The 26,209-nt window shown below is 44.8% G+C and overlaps 1 protein-coding gene across 1 annotated transcript in view; it reads left to right on the top strand.

The window, feature by feature from the left end:
* The first annotated feature begins 494 nt into the window (after positions 1-494).
* Positions 495-26,209, top strand: part of LOC113919726 (guanylate cyclase soluble subunit beta-2-like) — a 68,256-nt gene continuing 42,541 nt past the window's right edge. The window contains exons 1-3 of the mRNA XM_027589346.2: positions 495-617; positions 3,594-3,667; positions 16,970-17,064. Of these exons, the coding sequence (XP_027445147.2) occupies positions 615-617; positions 3,594-3,667; positions 16,970-17,064 (172 nt within the window). The 5' untranslated portion in view covers positions 495-614. The remainder of the gene's footprint in view (positions 618-3,593; positions 3,668-16,969; positions 17,065-26,209) is intronic.

Here is a 26,209-nt window from a genome sequence, read left to right as displayed (position 1 = left end):
GAATCCTGGCCTCCCCCTTCAGCCAAGCTAGGAAAGAATGCGTCATAGAGAATGAGATGCCAACCTCTCTGCGGGGGGAATTGAGTGGGAGAGGGAGCAAAGTGAGTTTCTGAATTTGCAGCAAGATTAGGTGGGAAGCAAAAGGCAGCCCCAGAGTCCAGCAGGATCAGGATGTGCTCGCCCTTCGAGCCTTCCCCTACAGGTAAGGAGTGCTCTGCGGGTTTCTGCGGGCTCCAGGCCCTGGAGGCTCCAAGCTGCAGGTACAGTGCTGTTGTTGTGTTGGCACCTCTGGGAGAGGTTCAGGTTTCAGGCTGAACCCCCAAGGAATTAGCACTGGGGAGGTGCACCCCGAGGGGAACCTGGCAGCAGGCCCCATGCATTAGCTGGTGGGGCAGCCTGACTTTTTACTCTCTTGGTGACTAAGGACTCAACAGTTAGCTCCTTGCTGCAGAGCCAGTGCTCAGCTCCTGATTTCCCTGTGGACGCCCAGACGCTACAAGACAGGCTTCGGGAGATGCCGGGGGTTCTTCTGAATGCCTGGGGGCTGACGTGTCGGTCAGGAGCTTGGTGCTCCCCCACGACTGCTTCTGCCTGAAGGCAGCCGCTGCAGCAACATGGTAAGGGCCTCCCAGTGTCCTCTGCCCTCCCTTTCCCCTCGGCATCCACGCAGGGGGCACCTCTTGCTCAAAATGCACATTCTCGAAGAGAAATGGCTATCGTTTCCCGAGCATTTGCTATGTGCTCAGTGCTTCATACCCACGATCTCATTTAATCCTTACCTCAAACCAACGAGGAAGGGACCATTCTCATCCCCGTTTTCCAGATGAAACAACTGAGGATGAATGAGATTTGGTGAAGGTGTGGGGTCAAACAGCTGGTAAAATGTGGGGCTGGCTAGCAACCTGTGCAGCCGGCAGCATTCCTCCACAACCCCAGCGGTAGTACTATAAGAGTAAGCACTATTATTTCAGTTTGGCTCTTAAGCCGACTAGGCTCAGAGAGGGTAGGTGATTTCCCCAAAGCCACGAAGCTCTAAGGCACAGAGACAGAAAGCCATCTGGCTCTGAGCGCAAGCTGTTTCCTCTAAGCCACACCCCCTCTCTGGGCTCACTGAGGCTGGAATATGTTATGGGGCCCCACCCCCCCAGCCAACAGATGGCAGGCCCTGGGAGCAGGATTAGATATGGAACATGCAAAGTGATCTTTGCAGGAGAAATACTTAGCTAAACTTAACATTTTCTGACTTTTTCTAAAAAGGAAACAATTGCTTCTTTTGAACACCGATGTTTCTTGAAGGTACCACAGCTACTCTCCAATAGTCCTCAAAAGATTTGGGTGCCTCTAGCCAGTTAGGGTCCCTCCCTGTCTGATGATGTAACTGTTTTAAAGGTGTTGGTTCCCGAGTGTTAGAGAATTTGGGAGCTGTTTGTCATTCTTGCCCATTCCAGTCAGGCCCTCAAATGTATAAGGAGTGTGTCTTGGTGAGAATCCCCGTGAACTGGTGTGTGAGTAGCAAGTACAAAAGACCTCTTCCGTATGCAGGACCAGCCTGTCAGCTGCCTCTTTTTTGCTCTCTCCAGGGGTGGAGAAAGTCCCGTGATTTTAATATTCAGGAGAAAGCGTATTTATAACCAGCAGAGGGTGAGGGGATTGCCCTCCGACCTATATGTCCAGAGCCCCCAAATGGTTACCTATGCCACTGACTTCAGAGAGCACTGAATGCCAAAGACCCGACGTTGGTCCTAGAGTGCATGTCCCACTGACCCTAAACTCATTAATTTTGAGATATGTGATCCCATGTGGTTATAACGCACCAGCTGATTCCCCTGCGCCTTGCTTTCCTTTGTCACACACTAGGAGGCTTAGGCAGCGGGCATGATATTTTCGTTGGCCTCAGCACTCTCTTGCAAACATTGCTAGGATAAACAGTTGCTATCTTTGTTAACATTGAATTGATTTTAAATGCCTGGAGGTATTTGAGCATTTTCATGCTTTCAAACTCAAGGCTTCAATTCAGTACTTATTTGTTCAATAAGTATTTATTAAATACCTACTATGTGCCAGATACTATCTGGCCAGTTTAGCTGCAATACAGATAAATTATACCTACTTCCTGACCCCGAGAAACTTACAATTTAGCAGAGGAGAGGGGAAAAAAACGATATGCAAAAATGATGTGAGTGAGTGAGTGTGTGTGTGTGTGTGTGTGTGTGTATGGGTAGGTGTGTTGATAGACGGCTATGTAGACAGATAAATAGGAAATATGTGTGTGCACATGTGATGTGGTAACATAACAATCCTATGGTGATAGGGACACAGAAGGTGAGAGTCTGGGACACAGGGAATGCCGGCCAGTATCCGGTGAAGAAAGCGGGACCGGTTCTAGAGACAAGGCAACAATGGAGCCAAGACTTGCCAGGGAGTGACTGAGCAATGGGGGAGGAAACACGATCAGAGAAGGGCCATCTGTATTTGGGGAGAGGGGGAAGGCATCTGGGTAAGCCGAAGGCAGCAGCGGTAGGGATACTGGAAACATAGATTTTGATGGTTCGAGAGAGTGCTTTGAATGCCTGGCTACCGTGTGGTCTTTTAAATGAGTCACACGTGGTTGGGGGGGGGCAGGTGGAACCAGGACGAGATGGAGTGAAGGGAAAAGGCTTCATTTTGGTGTGGAACTGGAAACACAGCCAAGCAGGGTGTACATTGTGTTCCCAGAAAGAGCTATTAGAGCTCAGACCCCTCTTCTTCCTGTTGGCATTGGCCCCTCTCCCTTTAAGAAATCCCCATACATAAACATCCAAACTTGTGAGTTTTGAGCCTGATATTTGTGAGACAGAAGGATTCTTTACTTGATGAAGTTTTTTTTTTTTTTTTTTTTTTTTAACTGAGTTCCCTTGGTGCTTTCAAATCTAATTCAATCATCACACTCCTACGTTAGGGGCCCCCGTGCTGTGGAGATGGGTGGCCTGCATGGGTTGTACTCTCCTTCACCAAGCAGAGGCATTTATAAGCCCTTTTTTATTAAAAAAAATTTTTTTTTTATCTGAAGGAGGAAAGAAGGAAGATCGCAGATTAATGAGCAAACCAGGTAGAAAACTCTGCTAATCCCATTGCTCTTTCTTTACTGTTAGTTTTTTTCTCCCTTTATTTCCCTCCACTTTTGATGTCTTCCTCCACAAACATGCGATTACTGACTCATTTTTATAAAGAAAAGAGAATTGTCCTTTCCCTGCCTTTTTGACATGGCAGGAGGTGGGTGCCCTTCCTGGTCCCCGTCTCAAACCCCATACCCCTGTTGTGTTTTTGAACTCTTTGTTCTAACCAAACGATTTGGAGATGATTACAGTGAACCTCTTCTAATTCTAGTCTGATTTCAAATTTAGCTCCTAGGTTTTCTCTATGGAAATGACTTCTCTAAGTCGAGAAGAAGCACAACTATCAAACCAATAAACTCACAAGAAACAGGGGGAAAGTATAGTTCATTTCGTCAAGAAGATGCCTTTGTACTTTTCCTAAAACAAACTGTTCAGATGTCTATGACTGGGGATTTCGTGCTTCATTATCCGTATTTTCCCTCTTGTTTTGTGTTCTAGTATGGATTTATCAACACCTGTCTGCAATCTCTTGTGATAGAGAAATTTGGTGAAGAGATCTGGGAAAAATTGAAGTAAGTATATTTAAGGAAAGATGGAGAATCCCCGGTGGTAAGACTCCAGTGTTTTGAAGGTCATGGGTTTTTACTAACCTTTTGGTCAAGGCAGTTGGTTGTTAGTAGGGATATCAGTTCAAGTACCTTAAACATACCAACTAGATACAGAATAAATCTGCTATACCATATCTGTGTTTAAGGAAGGTATTAGTCTCAATTCCTAAACCCAGCCCGTGTGAATAAGTATTCTATCTTTAACTTCATGAATGAATTCTTATTTGCTGCTCTTGATCACAGAAGAAAAAGCAACTGCATTATTTCCAATGTACATAAATGGAGCTGCCAAAACCTCACAGAAGAGGGGTATCCCTTTTGAGTTTAGCCAGAATCCCTCTTTAGGAATTCTTTTTTTTTTTTTTTTGAGAGGGAGAGAGAAAGAATCTTAAGCAGGCTCCACACCCAACATGGAGCCCCACGCAGGGCTTGATCTCACGACCTGAGATCATGACCTGAGCTGAAATTAAGAGTCAGCCACCCAGGCGCCCCCCTCTTTAGGAATTTTTTAGTTACCTGTTAAAGTTTTCCCTCTCTGCTTCCACCCAGAAAATGCTGAACAAGGTTATTTACATCTTCACGTGGTCTGTCTGACTCTCTGTAAGCTTGTTCTGTCTGTCTGCCTTCTTGAAGCCTCCCAGCCTTAAAATGTTAGAGGACTGGACTGACGGGTCTCCAAGATCTCCTGGTCCTGTGAAGAGGGAACAGTAAAAAAAAAATAGGGAAAAATGATTGGCTTCCTCAGTTAATTGAAACAATTTGGCACTGCCTTGCCTATTAAATCTACAAAACGTTGAAATGATAATAACCAATTCTGGTGAAGATGCAGCAAATGAGTAATCGCTGATGGCATCTTAAGTCAGTGCAGCCCTTTTGGAAAGCAATTTGACAACACGTACCAAAAGCTGCAAAAATGATGAAATCCTTTAAAGCAGTAATTTCATTCTAGAGAATTTATTCTTGAGAATCTAGTCCCTTAGAAACAAACATATCTATCTACACACACACACACAAAGATGAAACATAGCCTTATATTTATAAATAATAAAAGAAAAAATTATCTTTAGTGTTCAAAAATAACCCAAAAGTCAAATGGAATGACAAGAAATATGCATCATTACATGGGATGCTTGCAAAGATTGTGAAGCAACCTGCAAAATTTTATGACAATATTAAGTCCAAAAGACCAGAAACAAAACAGTAACAACAACAACAAAAGACACAAACTTACGTAGTTACTGGGTAGATCACACAAATGAAGGGAAAGACCAAACTAGTAATGACTATTAACTGAACTAGAAAGATGAAGTGCTGGATGACTTTTTTTCCTAATATCTATTCCCAAATTTTCTGTATTTTTTCATGGCTTTTGTAATGTCAAAACAGTTTAAAATGCTTAGTGCGGACTTTCCCTCACTCCTTCCTATTCCCATTTTACAAATAAGATAATTAGAGCCGAGAGTGCAGGGGACTTGCAGTACGTGGGGCTAACTCAGGAGGAGGCAGGCAGACCCCTGCTGCCCCGGGGCCCGGCTCCATGCCCTGCACAGCGGCCAACTGCTCAGGCGTCTTGTGTCTGACCTTCTTCTGGAAAGGCAGCCCCGAGCCATTTCCACAGCATCTCCAGGGTAATTTTCATAAAAGCACCAGAGGTTGGGGTGGGAACAAGTAGCTCTGGCGTCACAGAGGCAAAGAATACTCATTTCTAAATATTTCAAGGAGGAAGGCTGAATAATTATGATCAGAGAAAACTTGGACTAGTCCATGCTTGAGAGATCTTCTGGCCCAGATCTCCTCATTTTACAGATGAGAAAACTGCAGCCCAGAAAGTTTAAGTGACCTGCTAAAGAGTGCACAGCAAGTAGGCAACAGGGCCAGGGTGTGGTATCTGTTTCTTGAAGTGCTCCTTTTCGACCCCCTAGGCTGCCCCGAGGAGAGAAGCATTTGAAGACTCTGAGACTGTCTTTTTAAATTGCTATTATATTGTAAAGGGTAAACTCAGCAAGAAAAGGAAGGAAAAGAATAGTCTTATCTTAGGCACTTACTTTGGGCCCGGCCCCTTCCATAATGATCTTATTAAAGCCCCAGCAGAACACTGGCAAGGCAGGTTACTGTCTCTGCGAAAAACCCTCAGGGATTAAGTAATTGAAGAAGCCATTTTGCCTGGGTGATTTAATAATCTATAGAAACACTACAATTATACCTGGAACTTGGGAACGAGGTGCCAAAGGCCCACATCAGATGGGAAACTGAGATCCTTTGCTTTGCCACAAACTAGAGAGGAGCAGGGCAGCCTGCCAGAGGGCCAGCAGCCCCTACCGGGGGACCATCAGTCTCAGAGGAAGGGGAGGAAGGTAGGTGTGGGTGGACACTGCTGGGTGGGCTGGGAACCAGCTTTAGAAAGAGGGTACACATACTGAGAGAAGTCACCAGGTATGGCTGCAAGTCCCTGGGAAGTCATAGTCGGTTTCAGCAGGTGCCTCCCCTACAGTCCTTGGGACCCTGGGCAACTTCCTTAACCACTCTGGGACACAGGTGTTTTCAGCATAAAATAACGACCCTAGAAGTAGCTAAGCACATCGGGGCTGTTGCAAGCATTCAACGAGATAGGACAAACGATATGCTTAGAAAAAATGCCTGACCTGAGGTAAGCGCTCACCAAATGTGAGACGTGTGATTGAAGGTGATGACTACTGTTGGCTTATTTTCAAGATGGCGTTCCTCATCTGGGTTGGAGAGAGGAGGAGGAGCCCTCGGGTGTGCACCCACATGCCTGGACTGGAGTCCTGGCTCTGGGTTTGGAACTGTGTGTTCTAGAACAGGTTGCTTCACCTCTCTAAAGCTGCTTCCTCATTGATAGAAGGGGAATGATGCACTCCTCTTCCAGGGTTGCAGAGAGAACTGAGTGGAAAATTTGATCCCCAGGTACACAGTAGATACTCAGTAAGTGCTGTTTCCCCTCGAATATGCAGGTGCAACACTAGGATTAGACTACATTGGACATTAATAGGCATTACTTTGCGGCTGGTCAGGTGACTGTGCCTTCCATCTTGAAGAGATGATGTTTCTCTAAGATGTTCTCTTTGCCCAGAGAAGGACACCTGGCTTTCTAATATTAGCATCATTTGGTGGATGGCATTGTCTCTGTTCCTTTTTTGGACTGGTGTCCCCAACTGCCAGTGTGGGGCATTGTCCAGCCCTGTCTTGAGGAGCCCCAAAAATACTAGTGACCAGCTCATGAGAGGGAATGGGAACTGACTTTTGGGATTGATTTTTGATCCACGATGCTTGTATCATCTGAATTCCTGGTTAGAACTTTTAGCCTCAGCTTCTCAGGTGGCCCTAAAAAGTCTGTCCTGCCCAGGAGAAAGGCCAGGGCTCTAGAAATAACTGGAAATTACCAGATATAGCTGGAGGACTTAGACATGAGTAGAGGTAAAACAATAAACGTGTTCAGTCTGCTGCTTGTGGGCGACTGAGAGGCGCTGTTTACAGAAGCCTGCTTGTATGCCCCCATGTTACAGAGCAGATGCAACGGGACCAGCCATGGGAACCCTGATCAGTTAAGATGTTCAATGTATTTGTGAATCCAGGAAAAAAAAAAAAAGCTTTCCACGTGTAAGTAGATGGAAGTGGTTTCTTCCTTTTCGGATCCTTGGTATGCCCTCCCTGAGGGGAATAGTCCATTTTCTCTTCCTGCCCCTGAGGAGCATTTCTCATGGCATTCCCAATCAGGAAGCCAGGAAGCCCAACCACAGGAATTCCAAGATGTTAGGACACTGGTAGGAGGGGTGCAAGAGAATCAGAAAGAGATGTCCAGGAACCGAGACCTCAGGGAGGCCATATCCGGAGTCTGTGTGGCTAGGCTTTACATCTTTTAATCTTGAAGTACCAACCCTGTGCTTAATTGAGTCTCCAAGGATATGTTTGTATATACAGCACTAGACATGTATGTGATCGCATTGGAAATGCGTCCTTAAATCAAAAGCAAAGCCTATCTAACCAGCTCAACCAGCGATGAAAATTGCATCATATTAGAACTCATTGAAAAAAAAAACTGTAGTGCAGAAAACTTAGCTTATAAAATGCAAATTAAGGCAAGATCATTTGCTGTGCAAAAGGATTTGCTTCAGGCTACATTTAAATAATAAGTTCCCTGGTGCTTTTAAAATAGAATTTTAGCTGAAAAAGAAAAACCCATCAATTCCTACACAACTTTTAAGAAGGAATGATTAGGTAAGATGAAATATGTCTCCAGACTTTATGACATAAATTTTATTTTGTATGATATAATCAGAAACAGATGTTTCTCATCCTTTGCCTGCATTATTTCTCTCTCATATAACCTAGATTTATAGATTTCTAATTATGAACCACTCTTTTATAACCTTCTGGCTAAAATCTTTATCAGGACTTAACAATGAGAAGCAGCTAATAGGTTGGGAAGAGTAAAGCCTCTGGAGTCAGATCAACCCTTACATTTTGCCTGTATCATTTATTAGCTGTTTGACATGGGCAAGTTTACTTATTCAACAAGTATTTATTTAGCTCCTAGTATGTGCCAAACAGAATTCCTGGCACTGGGAACAGTGGTGAAGGGAACAGATGAGGGCTCTGTTCTCTTGGAATGTGTATTCCAGTGTGGGGCTGGGGGCAGACAATAAGCAAGTATCGTGCTAAGTGCTGTAAAAATATAGGGTACTTGATAGTGACCAGGGATGGAAGATGTCAGTTTCTCTGAAATGGTCAGAAAAGGCCTCTCTACAAAGGTGATATTTGAGCTGAAAGGCAGGAAGGAGCCAACTTTGAGTTAGGGAAGCATATGTGTTCTAGGCAGAGAGAACAGCCAGTGCAAAGGTCCTGGGGTGGGACTGGGTTTGGTAAATTCGAGACCCAGAAGAAAACTCAGTGTGACTGGAGCGTCATGATCGAGAGTCTGGTAGGAGATGGGAGTGGAGACATGGTTAAGGATCAGAATTTATAGGTGGCTAAAGATGGAAAGGAGTGGGAATTTTTTTTAAAGATTTTATTTATTCATTTGAGACACAGATACAGAGAGAGAGAGAGAGCGCATGAGCAGGGAGAGAGGCAGAGGGAGAGGGAGAAGCAGGCTCCCCACTGAGCCAGGAGCCCGATGTGGGGCTTGATCCCAGGACCCTGGGATCATGACCTGGGCTGAAGGCAGACGCTTAACCATCTGAGCCACCCAGGTGCCCCAGGAGTGGGAATTTTATTCTGATTGCAATGGGTAACCAAGGTCTCTGAGCCTTGGTATCCTCAGTTCTAAATGGAGATAATAATGGAAGTCACCTCACCCGTTTCTGAAGACTGAGATGACTGACACAGGTGAAGTATCTGGAACTTAGTGCAGGATGTTGCTGGCAAGGATCAGCAATTCACTCTGTGAGCTAAAGTTTAAGGAAGTTAGTAGGAGTCAGAGATAGCCATTAGTAGGATTCACAGAGCTCAACTGCAGAAAGCACAGAGAGACCACACAGGACATGGAAGGTCGGTGGGCCTCTCTCCATCTCTGTGCCTCTTTTCATGTTCACTCTATTTTCCTGGCTTTTTCTGCAAGTCTCTTAATTTCTATTTCTCCCCAAATTTTCTATATGCCCTTTCAATTTAAGAGATCACAATCATTTGATAGAGAGACCCAGTTTCTCAATGTCTCCATCCCAGACACCTGAGACAAAGGGTTTGCTGGGCTGACTTTGGTCAGGTGCCCATACCTGGACCCACCAGGTGGACTTTGGAGGGTAGAGTCCCTGAGAAGAGGTTCTGGGTAAAGCTGCCGTGAATGGCATATTCTCTCCACTATATAAACAAGTATGGGGGAAGGGATGGATGTCTGCCTGATTTACGTATGCATGAATGGAAGAGGAATAAATGAATAGTAGATGGAGAGGCTCTGAGAACATTTGAGATTGTCTTTGAAAATGTGTACACGTGAATGCATTTATTTTCTGGGGAGAGGGTACGTGCTATTCATCAGAATTCCTAAGAACTCTATGACCTAAAAAGTTTAAGGGCCCCTGCCTCTACATATTCGGGATTTTGTTCTTACTAAATAAGAAATGCTCCTGACATTCTGATATCTGAAAAAACATCGTTTCAAATACACTGACGAACTGAGCCAGAAACAATCAGGAGGGCTGTCGCTCATCCTCCTTCTGCTATGCCTCCTCCATTGCAGCCCCTCGCTAAGCCTCGCCCACTCCCTCTAGCTTCTCTGCTTTTCCCATAAATAAGGTTTAGTTAAAAAGTAGCTGAAAACAGACAGCTTCTATTTTTTAACTTTTATCAAGGAATGCTGCCTGTCTCCCCACTCCCACTCCATTTCTGGCCATGAGTGTGTTTGCTGATTTATCTGGCTGCCTAAAATCATCAGAACCTCAAGGGCTTTGAGAAATCAAGTTGGTTAGTATGGCTCAATTGGGCAACTTACTCCCCCAAAGAGTATATTGGAATATTCAAGGGTTTAGAACATTTAAAAAAAATACTTAATATTATATTATTATACATATAAAAGAGAAAACTGTTTTTCTAATAAAGACCATTGAAAGTAAAGCTTGAGAAATAGTTTTGTTTGGTGGGAATACATGGAAGGTAAATTTAGCAGGAGTTGAAACGGGTATTATAAGGCCTGAAAAGTAATTTGAAGGGCCTCCTTTAAAAAATAATATAAAATTACAAATAAAAATTTAGCTACAAAAGTGAGTACTTATTTAGAATGAGGAAAAAAATTAAAAGCTGACAGATAACATTAACATCAAAGAACCAAAAGGTAGAACATATTTATTGTTATTATCGTTAATTATTGACCTACTTTTATATTTTTCCCTGCATCTTTGGCTGCTTGTGGCTTTCCTGTTCATATGACAATGATTTAGTGAGATTATTTTCCATCAAGAGAATGGAATGAATGTTCCTCTAACATGGCTGGCTGAAAATTATTTTTATTGTGTTTTATTTTTATTTATTTTAAAAATTTCATCTATTTATTTGACAGAGAGAGACACAGCGAGAGAGGAAACACAAGCAGGGGGAGTGGGAGAGGGAGAAGCAGGCTTCCTGCTGAGCAGAGAGCCCGATGCGGGGCTTGATCCCAGGACCCTGGGATCATGACCTGAGCCGAAGGCAGACGCTTAATGACTGATCCACCCAGGTGCCCCTATTGTGTTTTATTTTTATTGGTAGCTTAGACAGATGTCTTTCTGTATGTCTATAACTTTCTAGGCAGTTTCTTACAAGATGTGCCTCTTTGCTGGTGGCAAGTTCTAGGACAATGCCGGCCCTTCATCTACTTGTACATGTCTCACCGCTCTGCCCCCAGCTGCCCACTGCTGTTATAGGGCAGTTCTCTGCAAGAAGGTAGCCCCCACTCAGGGAGTTGCAGCCTCTCCCTCAGATGCCTATTGTGGGGGTCACATGAAGGTCTGGATGCTTTTGAGGCTACCAAGGGGAGGTGGCTCTGGGGCCTGGGTGGCCTGCAGTCCCTCCCAGAGGCACCCAGGACCATCATCAGGGCATACAGGGTGGTCCTTCCACCACCCTCCCAGCCTGGGGTGGCTCCAAATGAGGGAGGCTGGGCAGGGCTGCTGCTTTCCCAGAAGCCTCAGCTTCCTTAGCTCCCAAAGCAAATCTGATTCACCATGGGCTTAAGTTAGAAGTTCTCAAACAGTTTGGCCTTAGGAAGCCTTTTTTAATCTTAAAAACGATTGAAGACCCAGAGAGCTTTTATCTATTGGCATTTACTATATTGGAAATTAAACCAGAGAAATTTTAATAGATGGTTATTTCTTGATTCGCCTAAAATGGCAATATAAGTCTATTACATGTGAGCATAAATAGCCCATTTTTATGAAAATTAACTGTTAGCCAAATAAAACAATTAGTGAGAAGAGAGACATTGCTTTATAATTTTTTGCAAATCGCTTCAATGTTTGACTTAGGAGAAGAATACTGGATTCCATTTTCTGCACTCTATTGGTTGTGATCTTTGGTTTTCGTTGAAATTTATGAAGAAAATATAGAGGGAGGAAGCACTTTCAGGTTCTTTTCAGATCACTGTGGAGGTTCTTTTAAACCTCACAAAAGCTCCACTAGGTGGTAGCTTTTCCAAGGTCTGTTACAATGTTGAGGGCAAATCCTTTGGCCTCTGTTGCACTTTGAAATATCTTTTGCCATCATTTTGAACTATCTTGCATTAGTCATTTGGAAAATATTAGCCGGCTGAGTTATGCAGATCTTATGAATATTGCAATACATCAATACAATATCAAAATCACATTTGTCAATATCACCACACTCTCATCAAAGCTCTAAGAATTGGGAAGCTAATGAGCTCACAGTAGCAGGTGCAAGTTTTCCAAAATTCCAATTCTCACTTGAGAGCTTGAGTTTTATCATTGGCAACAAATTCTGTCAGTTATTTTCCTTGAAGTGACAAGTTAACTTTGGTCTTTGTTTTTTTAAGAAAATGTCTGCCAAATATCCAATTCTGAATAACTGTTGTCCGTCTGTCAGTGGTTCTTTCAAGTAGAAATGATGTTCCATGAGAAAAGTGGCTAATTCGACTCACAAAGGCAATCATAAAAGTGCTTTTCCTGGAGCTGACCTAGGCCTCCTTGTGTAGACAGCGGAAATGCTTTCTGTACTTCCTGCTTTGTCATGAAGAATGTTCAAAAGATTTAATAAAATTGATCAGTGTTATTGCTTCATTAAGGACGATTTGACATGGAACTGGCTTTTTCTTTACCACGAGTGCATGGCAGCAAAGAATATGATTACTTAGTTCGGTTTAGTACCACTGCCTTGATTCATGCTAAGCCCCTAACAGGTTTACCTACCAATGCTTTTGAACGATTAGAGGACATTTTAACCAGTAAAAAGGGCAAATAATGTCTTAATTTTATTATGAAAATAGTTTTGACTTCATGGACCCTGGAAAGCTTCCTAGGGTCCCCCCACCCAGGGGTTCCATGGAACACACCTTGAGAACTGCTGGTTTAGGTGCCAGAGTCATTCTCAGTGAATCTACATTGCGTGTTGGCTGGGAGGGTTGTACATCAAAATCTCCACGGAAACACTGACCTAACCTAATACTGTCATTGTAAAAATGAAGAAATGGAGGGACAGTGAGATTTGTTTCAAGTCATCCAGCTCGACTGTGGTAGGGTCAGGATTCGTTCCTGGCTCTACTGACTCACATATAGTAGACACGTAAGCCTCTAACAAGGTAGGTCTTTCCCACTTCATAAACTTCTTTTAACTCCCTATCAGACTGCTATTGTGTGCCAGGTACAATGCTAGGTATTGAAGACAGGAAATCAAATGATATTTGCCTGCTCTTTGGGGCCCATTGTCTAGGAAGCCTGGGAACAGGTACATCAAAGGTTACAGGTGCAGCCGGTGGTAAGGCAGGTAAATAGCAGGGACTTGGGAGCTCAGAGGAGGGGTGCTGGGATCTGACGGCAGCTCATAATGACCAGAGTTGGTGATTCTCAGGCAAATGGGGGAAGGAAGAACAAAAGTTGGCCAGACTGTCCTTCCTGTCAGAGGAGAATCCGTGGGAAGGAAATGGCATGGCTGGTCACAGGGACTTGGGGCAATCTTGAGGAATGAGGAAGGGAGGTGGCTGGAGGTGAGGGGTAGGGTGCAGGGGCTAGGTTGTATGTGTCAACCCAACGAGTCTGGACTTTGTCACACAAGCCTTCGAGAGCTAGAGCAGTGGGCTAGAGCATTGGCCAGAATGACAGCTGGGACTTCTTCTAAATACCAGGTGGTCACGACACCAGGACACCAGGTCACAGTACCATGTAACTCACAGGGCCTCTTCTTCCCCAACTACACCTTGAGTCACATGGCACACACAAGTTTGTAACAGGAATTCTCTACCTAACAGAAAGGAGCTCTTGAAGGAACGATTTCTCATGGCTTAGGATTGATCCCATTTTCTTGGCCTGAAACTTGCTACAATGTGCTATTTATTTTTCCTGTGGGCTTTATGGCTCACTCTGGACTCTTAGAAACCATTACCTCAGTTTTGTAACACTGAACAACATAAGATCTGTAATTTGTAATGTGTGGCCTTGCCAGACTGAATCCTAGAAAGTGTTTCTGAGCAGTGTTTCCAAACCTGGAGAGTCATCTGAGGCAAGTGGTTAAATAAATATGGATTTCCAGGTACCACCTCCAGGGCCCAGGAATCTGTATGTTTATTTTGATCCCCAAGTTATTCTGGAATAGGCAGCCTGGCCCTGGTTTCCTGCCCAGTTATTTTGGGTATCGTGAGTTAAAACTAAAAAGGAACATACATTTAATGGCTGAGTATTCCAGTTAAATACTGATTTGTCAGATCTCCTGAATATGTGTATATATGGTCACCTCTGTGGTTGGCATTCTTCATATTACATGAAATATGCTCCTCTTTGTGTGAGTTGGAAACATCAACTTACTTCATTTCCCACAATGCTTCTCCAATCCCCAGTCTCTTCAAAATGTTTTCTTTTCTTTTTCCTTTCCTTTCTTTTTCTTTTTTAGAGAGAGAGAGAGAGAGAGTGCGAGCAGGGTCGGGGGGAGAGGGGTAAAGGGAGAGGGCGAGAGAGAGAATCCCAGACTCCCCACTGAGCGCATGAGCCCAACGACTTGGGGCTCAATCTCACAACCCTGAGATCATGACCTGAGCCAAAATCTAGAGTGGATGCTTAACCCACTGAGCCACCCAGATGCCCCTTCAAAATGTTTTGTGATGGCCATTTTTCTCTCTTTCCCTTCTTATCAGAGGTATTGCCATCTCATCGGGAGTCATCAATTGGTTTATTTATTTATTTATTTATATTCTTGGTGAGCATATTGTTTCACTTATAGCAGTTTGAATGACTGTATATTGCAAGTGTACACAGACTCTGTGGGAAGTGTTACATGCAAGATCACCGAGATCGATAAACAAGGCTGACAATTCTTGTGCAATCATAACAGTCTGGGCATGTTTGGCATTCCAGAAATGTGCAACATATATACAAACCAAATAAATATTGGACACTAAAGTATTATCAGCTCAGCCTACAGGAAAGAAGAGGCTGCCAGACCCAGACAGGGAGGAATGGGTGGTCCCACAAGAAGCCTGAGAGGTGGCACAGAGCTTGTTACATTTTCAAGGGTCTTGGAGATGACATAATCCCTTTGGGGGCCTTCTGAATAAATTATGATAACATGTTAGGCTTCAATATGGATCTTGCTCATTATGTTTCTATTTCACTGATAGGCATAGAAGCAGGGTCCAAGTTTTCACAAAAGCCCACAGGCCCGGGGGGAGCAGATGGAGGGTGATGACAACATGGCAGAGATCATCCCGCTTAAGGGAGGCATGGGGGTTAACAGCATCCTTTGTCTGCCCCGAGCCCAACATCCAGCTTCTCTGAACAGCTGTGTCTGTTGATACTTAGAGACCACTGTACAGACAGGGACCAAAATAGAAAGCTTGCAGGTGGAGAGAAACCCAGAGAGCTTTTAGCTCAGTGATGGTCAAGTGCAGGGGCAAGGCCCCTATAGGCTGTTTGAGAAGCTCTAGCAAATGCATTTTGGGGGTAGGGTGGGGATGGGAGCATGGATGTAAAAAAAAAAAAAAAAAGTTTAAGGAACACTGATCTTACCGACTACCTCCCTTTACTGATAAAGAAGTCGAGGCCCAAAGAGAGAAAGTAATTTTCCCTCAGAGCTCATTAATAGCAGGGCTAGATTTGGAACCAGGGTGTCCTGGCTGCCAGCTGGGCTGCCCCCGGCACAGCATGCCGCCTCTGTGCTCTTGATATTATATCAGCTTCCCCCTGCATCTGTGCGGAGTTTCTCATTCTCTCCTTTCACTCCTGTTACTCTCTTCCTGTCGGAAATGTGGGACAAGTGTCATTCTCCCATTTAACAGTGAGGAAGATAAAGTCCAGGGAGATAAAGGCATGGATAGCTCAGAAAAAAAAAAAAAAAAAGATTTAGGAATGAATAAGGATCTTCAATATTAGAGGGCTGGTGTCTGGAGGTAGGAGCATCCCCGTCTGCATGTGCCCCGGGGGCAGATCCAGGACCTGGGAGAGGGGTGGCAGGTGGCAAGTGCTAGAGCTGTGTGCGCTTCAGAGCTCAGAACCCAGGTCCCTCACGAGTCAGCTGGGGGATCCTGGCAAGACAACCTCTCTGAGCTTCCATTTCCTCCACAGTAAGTAAGATGATTACAAAGGATCTGTCATCGCCATGGCCAAAAGCAGATGCCCAATAATTAGAAGGTATTATCAGGGTCTAGAAGTAGGTTTTGATTCATCATAAGAAAAAAACTTTCTATCAAAAAGAGCAGTCCGTAAATGGAATACGCTGCCTTGCAGAGGAGTGAGCTTCCTGTCACTGGAAGCATTTAAGAAGAAACTAGAAGACTAGCAGTCAGAGATAGTATAGAATGGAGAATTGGACAATTGGGAAATTTCACACTTCTCCAAATTCTGAAATTCTGTGCAGTGATCCAGGATAAACTCAAATGTTTTGTATTTTTTTCGGTTCTTCAAACATTCTCTCTGCTGCCTTGGAGCCTCTTCACTCTGTCCAGAATGCTTGGCTTTGCCTATCCATCCTTCAGTCTCAGTGGAACCCCCCTTTCTCAGGGAAGCACTCCCTGCCCAGCCTCCTGTCCCGACTTGATGGAATTGCTAACAGCAGTTGAATGGTTCACATAAGGAGTGAGCCAAGAGGGTAACTCCCGGGCGAAGCCACTTTTCACTGGGTTTGGCTAACTATTAGAAGACTAAAGTCCATCCATAACTCCTAAAACATAGCTAACCATGTTTCAAAACAGTGAGATTCGCAAGCAGCTGTTCTCCTTGCTTCAGAGCATGAGGCTCTGGGACCTCTGAGTTCCATGTTCACTAGTGTGTGTTGGGTTCTTAACAAGTGCCAAGCACAATACCTCCTGCTGGGGCTTCAAAGGTCAAAATAAGTCACAAGCCCATGCTCAAGGAGCACAGTCTAGGGGAGAAGACTAATAATCTTGATATCAACTAGGGAAACACATAGCCTACTGTGGATCCTTGAGAAGGGAGCTCTTGGCCCAAACTGGGGTCCAGGGAAAACTTCTTGGAGGAGTTGACATCTAAACACTCCACGGCCTCCCATTCCTGATGATCAAGAGTGTGATCTTATATCTTACTCGGTCAGTGGGTATATCCTGGAGGCAGAGCTCCAGTTAGTTGCTGGGTTTTCATTGCCCCTTGATTTCTCTTTCAGAGCCTCTGCCGAAGTACAAGATGACTTCATGACCTACACGGTGTATGATGACATCATTACCATTAAGCTCATCCAAGAGGCCTGCAAAGTTCTGGGTAAGGAGGAAGAGGGCTTGTTCGGGTGTCTTAGGGCTGTCGTAATGAAGTACAATCAGTTTCCATTGTCCACAGTCGTTCTGTTAAGTCCCTGCGAACACTGAGTTAGCAATCCTGAGCCACTGCTCTGAGAAGGACAGGCTAGGTTCTGGAGAGACTTTGGTCACATTTTCATCAACTGATAACTATCTAACCTTGTTTTGGGTGTTTCTGTTTCGAGATCCCTTATTTCATATATATTGTTATTAACATCGGACCCGTGGGCCGGAGCACTAGAACTCATACCTACATGAAGTTCTCTAACACACCTTTTGTCTGAAAGGCACATCACATTCTTCTTGTACTTAGGAGCACTAGGCAGCACTTCAACACTGTTCTTGGGGCATTTTCAGCAGCACAGTCACCCACAAAAAAAGCACAAAAATGTAAAAATGTAGCGTGAAGTGGCTTGCGAAATGGCCACTTAATTTAGAGTATTAGAAATGAGACAAGAACATAGAGCACTGCCTCATTTGACCTTTGCTAGAAATGTGTGTGTTGGGGGGGCTCTAAGTTTTTGCCACTCTGCACCTGCTCCTGACTGACTGCAAATGCTCTGTGGTACTGATTTTGGGCTTACAGATTCATTTTAATGAGTGGGTCAGTTTGCAGATATGGGATCTGCACATGATGAGGATCAATGGTACCACAAACTGGGTACTTTAAAACAAGGGAAATCTATTCCCTCATAGGTCAGGGGGCTGGAAACCTGAAATCAAGGTGTCAGCGAGGCCATGCTCCCTGGAAGGCTCTAGGGAAGAGTCCTTCCTCTTGCAGGTTCTGGTGGTCCAGATGCTCCCTGGGGCAGCCTAACTCCACTCTCTGCTTCCATCTTCTCCCCGTGTGTCTGTTTCTATGTCCAAATTTTCCTCTTCTTATAAGGACCCTGGTCGTGTTGGATTTAGGGCCGACCCTAATCCAGTCACCCACCCTTTCCATTTGAGTAGCCTTCAGCTTCTCACAGCCAAAAATCGTGAATGTCACTCTGAGTTTCATCATCTGTACCACCACTTTCATGGGAGGCCTTGATGATGGCCTTGACAGAGGTTGTAAGACCTTTGAAATGGATCATCATGATTACCTCTGGGTGTTGTGGGGAACAGCTTTAGGAATCCTCTGAGGCCAACCACACTCATGTTGATCTGGAAATAAAGGTGGTGTGTTTTGTGGGGGTGTTGAGGGCCCTTCTTCCCCATCTGCTCTGCCATGGGATGTCTTCCCATCTATCCAGGCATTAAAATGCCATTGGCAGGGTCATAATGGGGGGCCCATTGTGGATGGTCCCACTTACAATGCACCTTTACTTCCAGGATGATTCCTCGCACAGATGTATCAGCAAGGGATGGTTTATTATATTAACTTGCTCACTCCGCAGGCCTGGACGGGAAGAGGTTCAGGACAAAGCGAGAATACAGTTCTGCCCCTTTCTAGTTTAATGACTGAGGACAAGTTACTTACTAGGTTATAGTTTTCTCATTGGTCTACGAGAATAATATCTACCCGTCAGAGTTATTTTGAGGATTGAATGAGATGCTATATGTGAAAATGTCAAATGGGCTATCTGGCATAATAATGGCTTTCAAAATATATTTCTTTCTTTCTTTCCTTCCTTCCTTCTCTCTATATTCATTTCCTATTTCTAAATAAGATTCCACTTGGAGGTTCCAAGTTGACATGGATTTCGGGGAACACTTCAAACCAGTACACCCTCCTTTCCTCTACCCTTCCTTCTCACCAGCACGGAGCACATGGTGAGCTGGGGCCTGGGGAGGAAGGAGTTTCTACTGTCCCAGGCTCCAGAGGGCTTGTGCAGGAAGCCGAGAGAGTCCCCTGGTGCTTCCAGGTTCTTTGACGACATCCCTCTTTAGGTCCCAGTTGAACTTCCTTTGCCTATTCTTATTAGGCACTGTGGCTTTGCATCATGTTGAGATGGCATCTAGGGATTACTGCAGGCGGACTCTGTGTCAGCATCCTCCGCCTGGCACCCAAGACCCTGGGACAGAATTGTTGCAGGTGTGGGTGAGGCTCGGGAGCCCAGGGCCTTCAGGCTGGATCCGGTGAAGCCCCCAGGGGCTCAGGCAGCCAGGGCTGTGGTTTCCAGCTGTTTTTCCTGGAGTCTCTAAGGGCCCCGCAAGTTGGCCTTCTGTCCTCAGGACCTCCTTGAGGGGCGGTCACAGGTAAAAGCCCGGCCCAGGCACGTAATAGTGCTGGAGAACGCACCAGGGCAGTTAGGTAATGCTAAGCCCGCAGAGACAGGTGGCTTCTCCAGAATGCAGATGTGTCAAGTGCTGGTGCTGGATGAGGCCCTGAGTTTCTCTTTCCTCTGAATATCAGAGAAATTCTCTGATTAAAAAAAAAAAAATTGTGCCAGCTTTAACCCCATGCCCATGATTTTCCCCTTGGTTCCACATGGCAGTTTGACACCCGTGTCTCTTCTCACAGTTTCCTGGTCATTTCCTGGATGCAGAAAACCTTTCAGGTATCTGCGTCAGGGAGAAGCCCCAAGTCTCTGCAAAGCTGGGAGGGGGAAGCTTTTGAGGCTTAGGGAGCTGAGCTCCTGGTCACTTGCCAGCCACACCTCCTAACAGAACTAGACAAGGTTGTGTCTGAGACTAGACATCAGGTACAAGAATGAAACGTTCATTGGCTCCTTCAGCTCCTGGAGCTCAGGTTCCAAGGGCAGCAACATGTCCTGGACGCCTTCTAAAGCCGGTGCACAGTCTCGCTCTGCAGTGGTCCTCGGGAGGCAGGCAGCGGAGGAGAGCCAACAGGGCTCACGGCGGGGGAGGGGTGACAGAATCACAGCTGAGCACCCACCACCACTCCCCTCTTCCAAAGAGCTTCACAGAGAGAGCTTCTAGGAAAAAGAGGGGCCAGGATCTGGGTAGCATCAGAGGCACCTGCGAACGCGCCGCCTCTACCCTGTGTCTAACCTCTTTAGGGGGCTCCTAGACCCCTTTGCCTCCCTGGTGGCTGATGCCAGGGGAAATTTATGCAGCGTTTGGGCTGTCCAAAAGCGGGTAGAATCAGGATTTCCGGAGGAGTCTGACCCCAGGCGTGTACTCTTTAGAGTGCTGTGTTGCCTGCCCTGGGCTGGGAGCCTGGAGACCCACTTTCTAGACCCAGCTCCCCGCGTAGGCAGCAGGCTTCTTGTCCTTCACTCAGCAGCTCGCCCGCTCCAGAGTGAGCCTCTCGGCCTTCTTGTTTAACACACCTGCCAAAGAGATTATTTTCTTAAACATTGCTTTTTAATATTTTAAAACATGTGATTATGACATTATACATGCTTTTCAAAGCATGAGGGCAGACGCCTTCCTTATTCTGATTTGCTCATAAGAGAGGCCTGGCCCTTACACAGTGTGGCAGGCCGGCCCTGATTCTGAGTGGGGGCTGCTGTGCTCCAGGCAGATCTGTGTTTAGAGGGTCCACCTTTCTCCCAGTTAAGTCGGGGGAGCGTCCGGTTCCCTTTCTCCCGCAGAAAGAATAAAAATCACGAGGTGGGATGTGACTCCAAACTTGACCCAAAAAGCTGGAGTTTTGACAGAGCTTAGGACATAAAAGAGCATCAGAGCTTGAACCAGCTGGTGGGATAAAGCTCTCCTTCATTCTTTCCTTGATTTTCTTTCAAGGGATCCCAGAAGCAGGAGGCTGTAGTGGCTACATCATGCGGGCTCCGTTTGGTTCCGAGCCCTCTGCCAAAGGGCTTCTTGTCCATGTTCTAGGAGGAGTGCCAGGGGTTGGATTCTGCTCTGTCATGCAGATGTGTGACCTTGGGCCAGGGATAGAAATTCATGGAGAGTTGATCTCCTCCTCAAAAAGAAATCATACTGACTTCAAATGGTCATGGGAAGGAAGGAATGAAACCGACAACAAACATGAGGCACTCAGCAATATGTGGGGCCCAAAGTAGGTGCTCAGCAAATGTCAACTGAATCTGAGGGGGTGGCAGAGGCATTTCTATGTTTGGTGTCTCTGGCTTTTGTCCCTTAAAAGTAGGGCTAAACTTTGCTGTTCTCCTTAAATTGCTGTAGTATAATGTTCTGGACCCTCTGAGCAGTGACTGGTAAACCACACACAGCCCATGGGCCAAATCTGGCTCCCTGCCTGTTTTTGTAAGTAAAATTTTATCGGAACTCAGCTGTGCGCATGTGTTTACATATTGTCTACGGCTGCTTTTGTGCTATAACGGCAGAGTTGAGGCATTGCAGCAGAACCCTAGAAAACTGAAAATATTTACTATTTACCTTTTGCAAAGCCAGTTTTGTCACCCAGTGCTCTGGAGAATGGATCTTCTTCAAGATTTTTTTAAATCCCTTTTTACTTGAGAACCACTATGGACCAAATTATATTCAACCCCCACCAAATTCCTATGTTGAAGCCCTAACCCCTGATGTGATGGTATTTGGAGATGGGGCCTTTGGGAGATAATTGGGTTCCCATGAGGTCTTGAAGGTGGAACCTTATGATGGGAGTACTGCCCTTATAGGAAGAGGTCTCACACCATTAGCTCTCTCTCTCAGGAGGCATGGGCATGTGGCCTTTCGTTCTCTCTCTCTCTCTCAAACACACACACACACACACACACAAATCCCCAGCCCCACATCGTGTGAGGACATGGTGAGAAGCCAGGAAGAGAACTCTCTCTAGAACCTGACCACATTGGCACTTTAATCTCGCACTTACGACTTTCAGAATTCTGAATAAATAAATTTCTGTGGTTAAGCCCCCAGCTCATAATATATTGTTACAGCAGCCCGAGCAGACTGGTGCAGGAACTTGAGAAAGTTTTTACATCTCCAGAAAGAACTATTTCCTGTGTCTAATATCACGCCCAGGCCATTTTGTAACTGTGTGTGATCATGAACACCATTAGCAGAGAAATGCCTTCCCATACCCACCCCTCACACTTTCATAATTCCAGACCAACCAATACATTTGGAAGCAGCAATGATTTTATAGATTTTGTAGATTTTATAGTGTGTGGGGCTTTCTACCAAAAGCCAAAGTCTTATCACTGAGATTTCTAACTTCTTGTTGCTTATCCCAGTAATATCTCTTGGCCTATACCTGAAGGGGTATATAAGTACGGTGAGTGCATTTTCAAATAAAAAGTTGGGATGTGGGATGCCTGGGTGGCTCAGTCAGTTAGCATCTGCCTTCAGCTCAGGTCATGATCCCAGGGTCTCGGGATTGAGTACCGCATCAGGCTCCTTGCTCAGTGGGAGCCTGCTTCTCCTGCTTGCTGCTCCCCCTGCTTGTGTGTGCTCTTTCTCTCTCTCTCTCTCTAACAAATAAATAAAGTCCTTAAAAGAAAAAGGTGGGATGCAAAATTGAGTAAATACATGCATGCCTCTTGGAATCAGGATGGCTCTGGGAAACATGGGCTGTAGGTTTCTCTCTCTCTCTCAATATATACATGCACATAAATATACACACACACACATACACATACACACTGATATATATATATATATATATATATATATATATATATATTCCATGAGTCAGAGAGAGCATGGTCCTGCCAGAAGGTAGTCCACAGGAAGGACATTTAACTGTTTAACAAAATGCGCTGGTCAGTTGAGACAATCTCTTCTCTCAGACAAAGAAAAAACCTCGCTCAGTTACCACTAATCAATGCTTTGCCTTCCAAGTGAGCTCCAGAATGTAATTTCCCTACCTTTAAGCAAATTGTTGGGACTTTTCCAGACCACTCTGCCACTGCATAGCTCTGTGCTTTCAATGAGCATAATTCAGGATGGGACCAGATGGCAGGTTAAGCATTGCACAAGGAATTGTTCTGTGTATGAATAAGTGCCTACTTAGTGTGTAAGTGGGTTATTAGTGATCTGAAGTGACAAAATGCAAAACACTACACAACAGCCATTTGGCACAGCTGTGTCAGTCCAGACTCTGCTTGCTAAGAAACCAATAGTCAAACACGTTTCAACAGTTAGCGACTGGCGAATGCCAACGAGCCTTCTCGGCACTTGCCTCTTTTATAATAAGAGTAACAATGTAAACTGGACAGGGTCCCGAAATCAGGCATTATGACGTTTGCTCTTTACCATGACCCTCTGAGGTGGGACCAGTAACCCTGGAAAGGTGACCATCTGAGGCTGAGGACCTGAACTCTGGCATGTGGACTCTGAGCCCGGTGCCCAAGCGCACAGACCAGAGGAGAAGCTGGCCGGTGGGCATGAGCTCTCTAGCAAGGACTTTGGGATCAGACAGATGGGGGTGAACCCCTGGCTGTACCGTCCCATAATAACTAACACAACCTGGGGCAAGCTGCCCATTTGTAAACAACCATGAAACCCATGGCCCTTACCTCAGAGGGCCCGTCCGAAAGATGAAGTACAGTAACATGAACCAAGTGCCTAACACAGAGCGGATACTCCACAAAGCCGACCGTCGCCCTGTCCCCCTCCCCCAGCCTTACCCAGGAGGCCACTGGTTGGGTCAAATGCTCTGTTCCAAGGTTTGCTGGGAAGCAAGCAGCTTATTACCTGCTTCATCGCTGCAGAGGGCCTCCCACCTGAGCTGGGGTGATCTATGGCCCAGCTTCTTTTTCTCTATGCCCTGGTAAACGTACTGCAGAATCTGGACCCCAACCCTCCCCATTTAGTCTGTCTCTTCCTTGCAACCTATGGTACTCACATGGGTAGCTGTTTCCTGCTTTTTTTTTTAAGATTTATTTTTTGAGAGAAAGAGAAGGGTCGGGGAGCGTGCACAGCATGAACATGAGCACCAGTGGTGTGGGGGGGGGAGGGGCAGAGGGAGAGGGAGGAGCCGATCCCCGCTGAGCAAAGAGCCTGATATGGATGTGGGGCTGGATCCCAGGACCCTGGGATCATGACCTGAGCCAAAGGCAGACGCTTAACCACTTAACCGACTAAACCACCTGGGCGCCCCCTCCTGCTTTTAAGCTCCTTCCTCCTACTCACAAAAGATTTCTCCTACCTATTATCTCATACCTGGCTTAGGTGATATTATTTGAGAAGGAGAATATTCTAGATGAATGGCTTTTTCAGATATCTGAAGCTTATTCCTTTGGATACATAAGCCTTTGGGAAAAATTACCCATTTTTGATGGAAAATTTTCTAAAATGTACAGCATACACATCCCTGTGTTGTGGGAGAGAACACATGTCTAGAAAATGGACACTTGCTGAGAGTGATTTTCCCGCCAACAGAGAAGCCTTCCATTAAAAAACAAAACACCAAACAACCCTTTTAATAGAATGTCTCTCTCTCTCTCTCTCTCTCTCTCTCACACACACACACACACACACACACACACACACACACACACACACGTAGAGAGAATTGTGTACGCAAGCACTTGTGTCCCTCATCCAGCTTCAATAATTATTAATATTTCACCAATCTTGTTCCATCTCTCTGGTCCCTCCACCCTTTCTCTGGTTTTGTTTTTCCTGGAATGTCTTAAAACAAATCTCAGGTTTCCCATAATTCTACTCATAAATATTTCAGTATGAGTCTCTAACAAGATAAAGACATTTTAAAATATAATCATAATGCCTTGATTATACCTAACAAAATTCATAATATTACAGAGGCCCGGAATCCAGCTGTATCTCAGCTGGCCAAGGAGAAATGTGGTCTTTGTGGTCTTTTTATATTAGATTTACTAAGGTCTTTTCAGGACAATCAGCAAAAACTTCTATTTTGATGTAATTGCAAACTCACAGGAGGTTTGCAAGAATAACACAAAGATTTCCCATATACTTTTCATCCATATTACCCAAATGTTAGCATTTTACTATATTGGCTCTATCCTTCAGTCTATAATTTTTTTCCTGAATCATTAGTATGTTGCAGATATGACGTCTTGTTAGCCCTAAAAATTCTTTTACATAACTACATTACAACTACAAAACTCAGGAAATGAACGTGTATGTAGGGCTATTATGTAATCTACAGGCGTTATTGAGATTTTTCCAGTTGTCCCTGTGATATCCCTTAGAACAAAAGAAAACCTTGGATCGCAGCAGTTGTCACATCTCTTCCGTCTTCTGACATCTGGAACCGCCCCTGGGTCTTTCTTTGGGTTTTATAACATTGCAATCTTTGGCAAGTTCTGGTCAGCTATTTTATAGAATGCGCCTCAACTCAGGGTTATCTGATAGTTCCCTTGATTCAATTCACGTTGTGCTTTCTTGGCAGGAAGACCACAGAAGTGATGTTTTGTCCTTCCCAGTTCATCATAGCAGGGGCCATTTGTCCCATTGTCCCGTTATTAGTGTTGACTTTGATTGCTTGGTTAAGGTGGGACCTGCCAGGTTTCTCTACCACATTGTTCCTGTCATTCCCTTTGTAATTAGTAGTTTGTGAGAAGATACTTTTAGACTATGCAAATATCTAGTTGCTTCTCAAACTCCTCCCTACCCAGTTTTGGTACTCACTGGTGATTCTTGCCTGAAGCCATAATCACGGTGGTGGCCAAATGGTATATTGTTCCTTTTACATTTATTAGTTGGATTTCTACTGGGAAAGAAAGGGTTTTCCCCTCTTTCCCATTTATTTATATCAATATCAACCCTTATTATTTTTTAAATAGGTTGTAATCCTTTGATTTTATTATTTCTTCTGATGCTCAAATTCTCCAAGATTTAGCCAGCGGGAGCCCCTTTAAGCTGGTCCCGTTGTCCTTTTGACACATCATCATTCTTTGATTATTTCTTTACTTTCTGGTGTGACTAGATGTTATAGGCTTGTCTTATCCTTTCTCTGCCCCAGCCCTGAAATCTACCATTTCTCCAAGGAGTCCTGAACACACACACATCCATCCATCCAATCTAAAACCATGATGGGTCTTATTGTCTATTATGGGAGATTTGCTAATCTACCCCACAGACTTCATTCTGTTCTTTCCCTTTCTATAACTGTAACTTCCTTCTCACACAGTGAGGAACTTGTTCCCCATTTTTCACAATATATTTACTTATATGCTTAATCCTCAAATGTTCGGAAAGCCATTTCAGAATTGCTTACCAACACCATTGTGGGAAGGAAACCTACTAACTACAGTCAAATATTTATTTAAAGTTTGTTTGTTTTTGGGTTTAGCCTGAAGACAGAG

This window comes from Zalophus californianus, chromosome 3, assembly GCF_009762305.2.
Source record: "Zalophus californianus isolate mZalCal1 chromosome 3, mZalCal1.pri.v2, whole genome shotgun sequence".
NCBI classification, from domain to species: domain Eukaryota; kingdom Metazoa; phylum Chordata; class Mammalia; order Carnivora; family Otariidae; genus Zalophus; species Zalophus californianus.
Note: the sequence above shows the minus strand (reverse complement) of the source record. Positions and strands in the feature narration are given on the sequence as shown.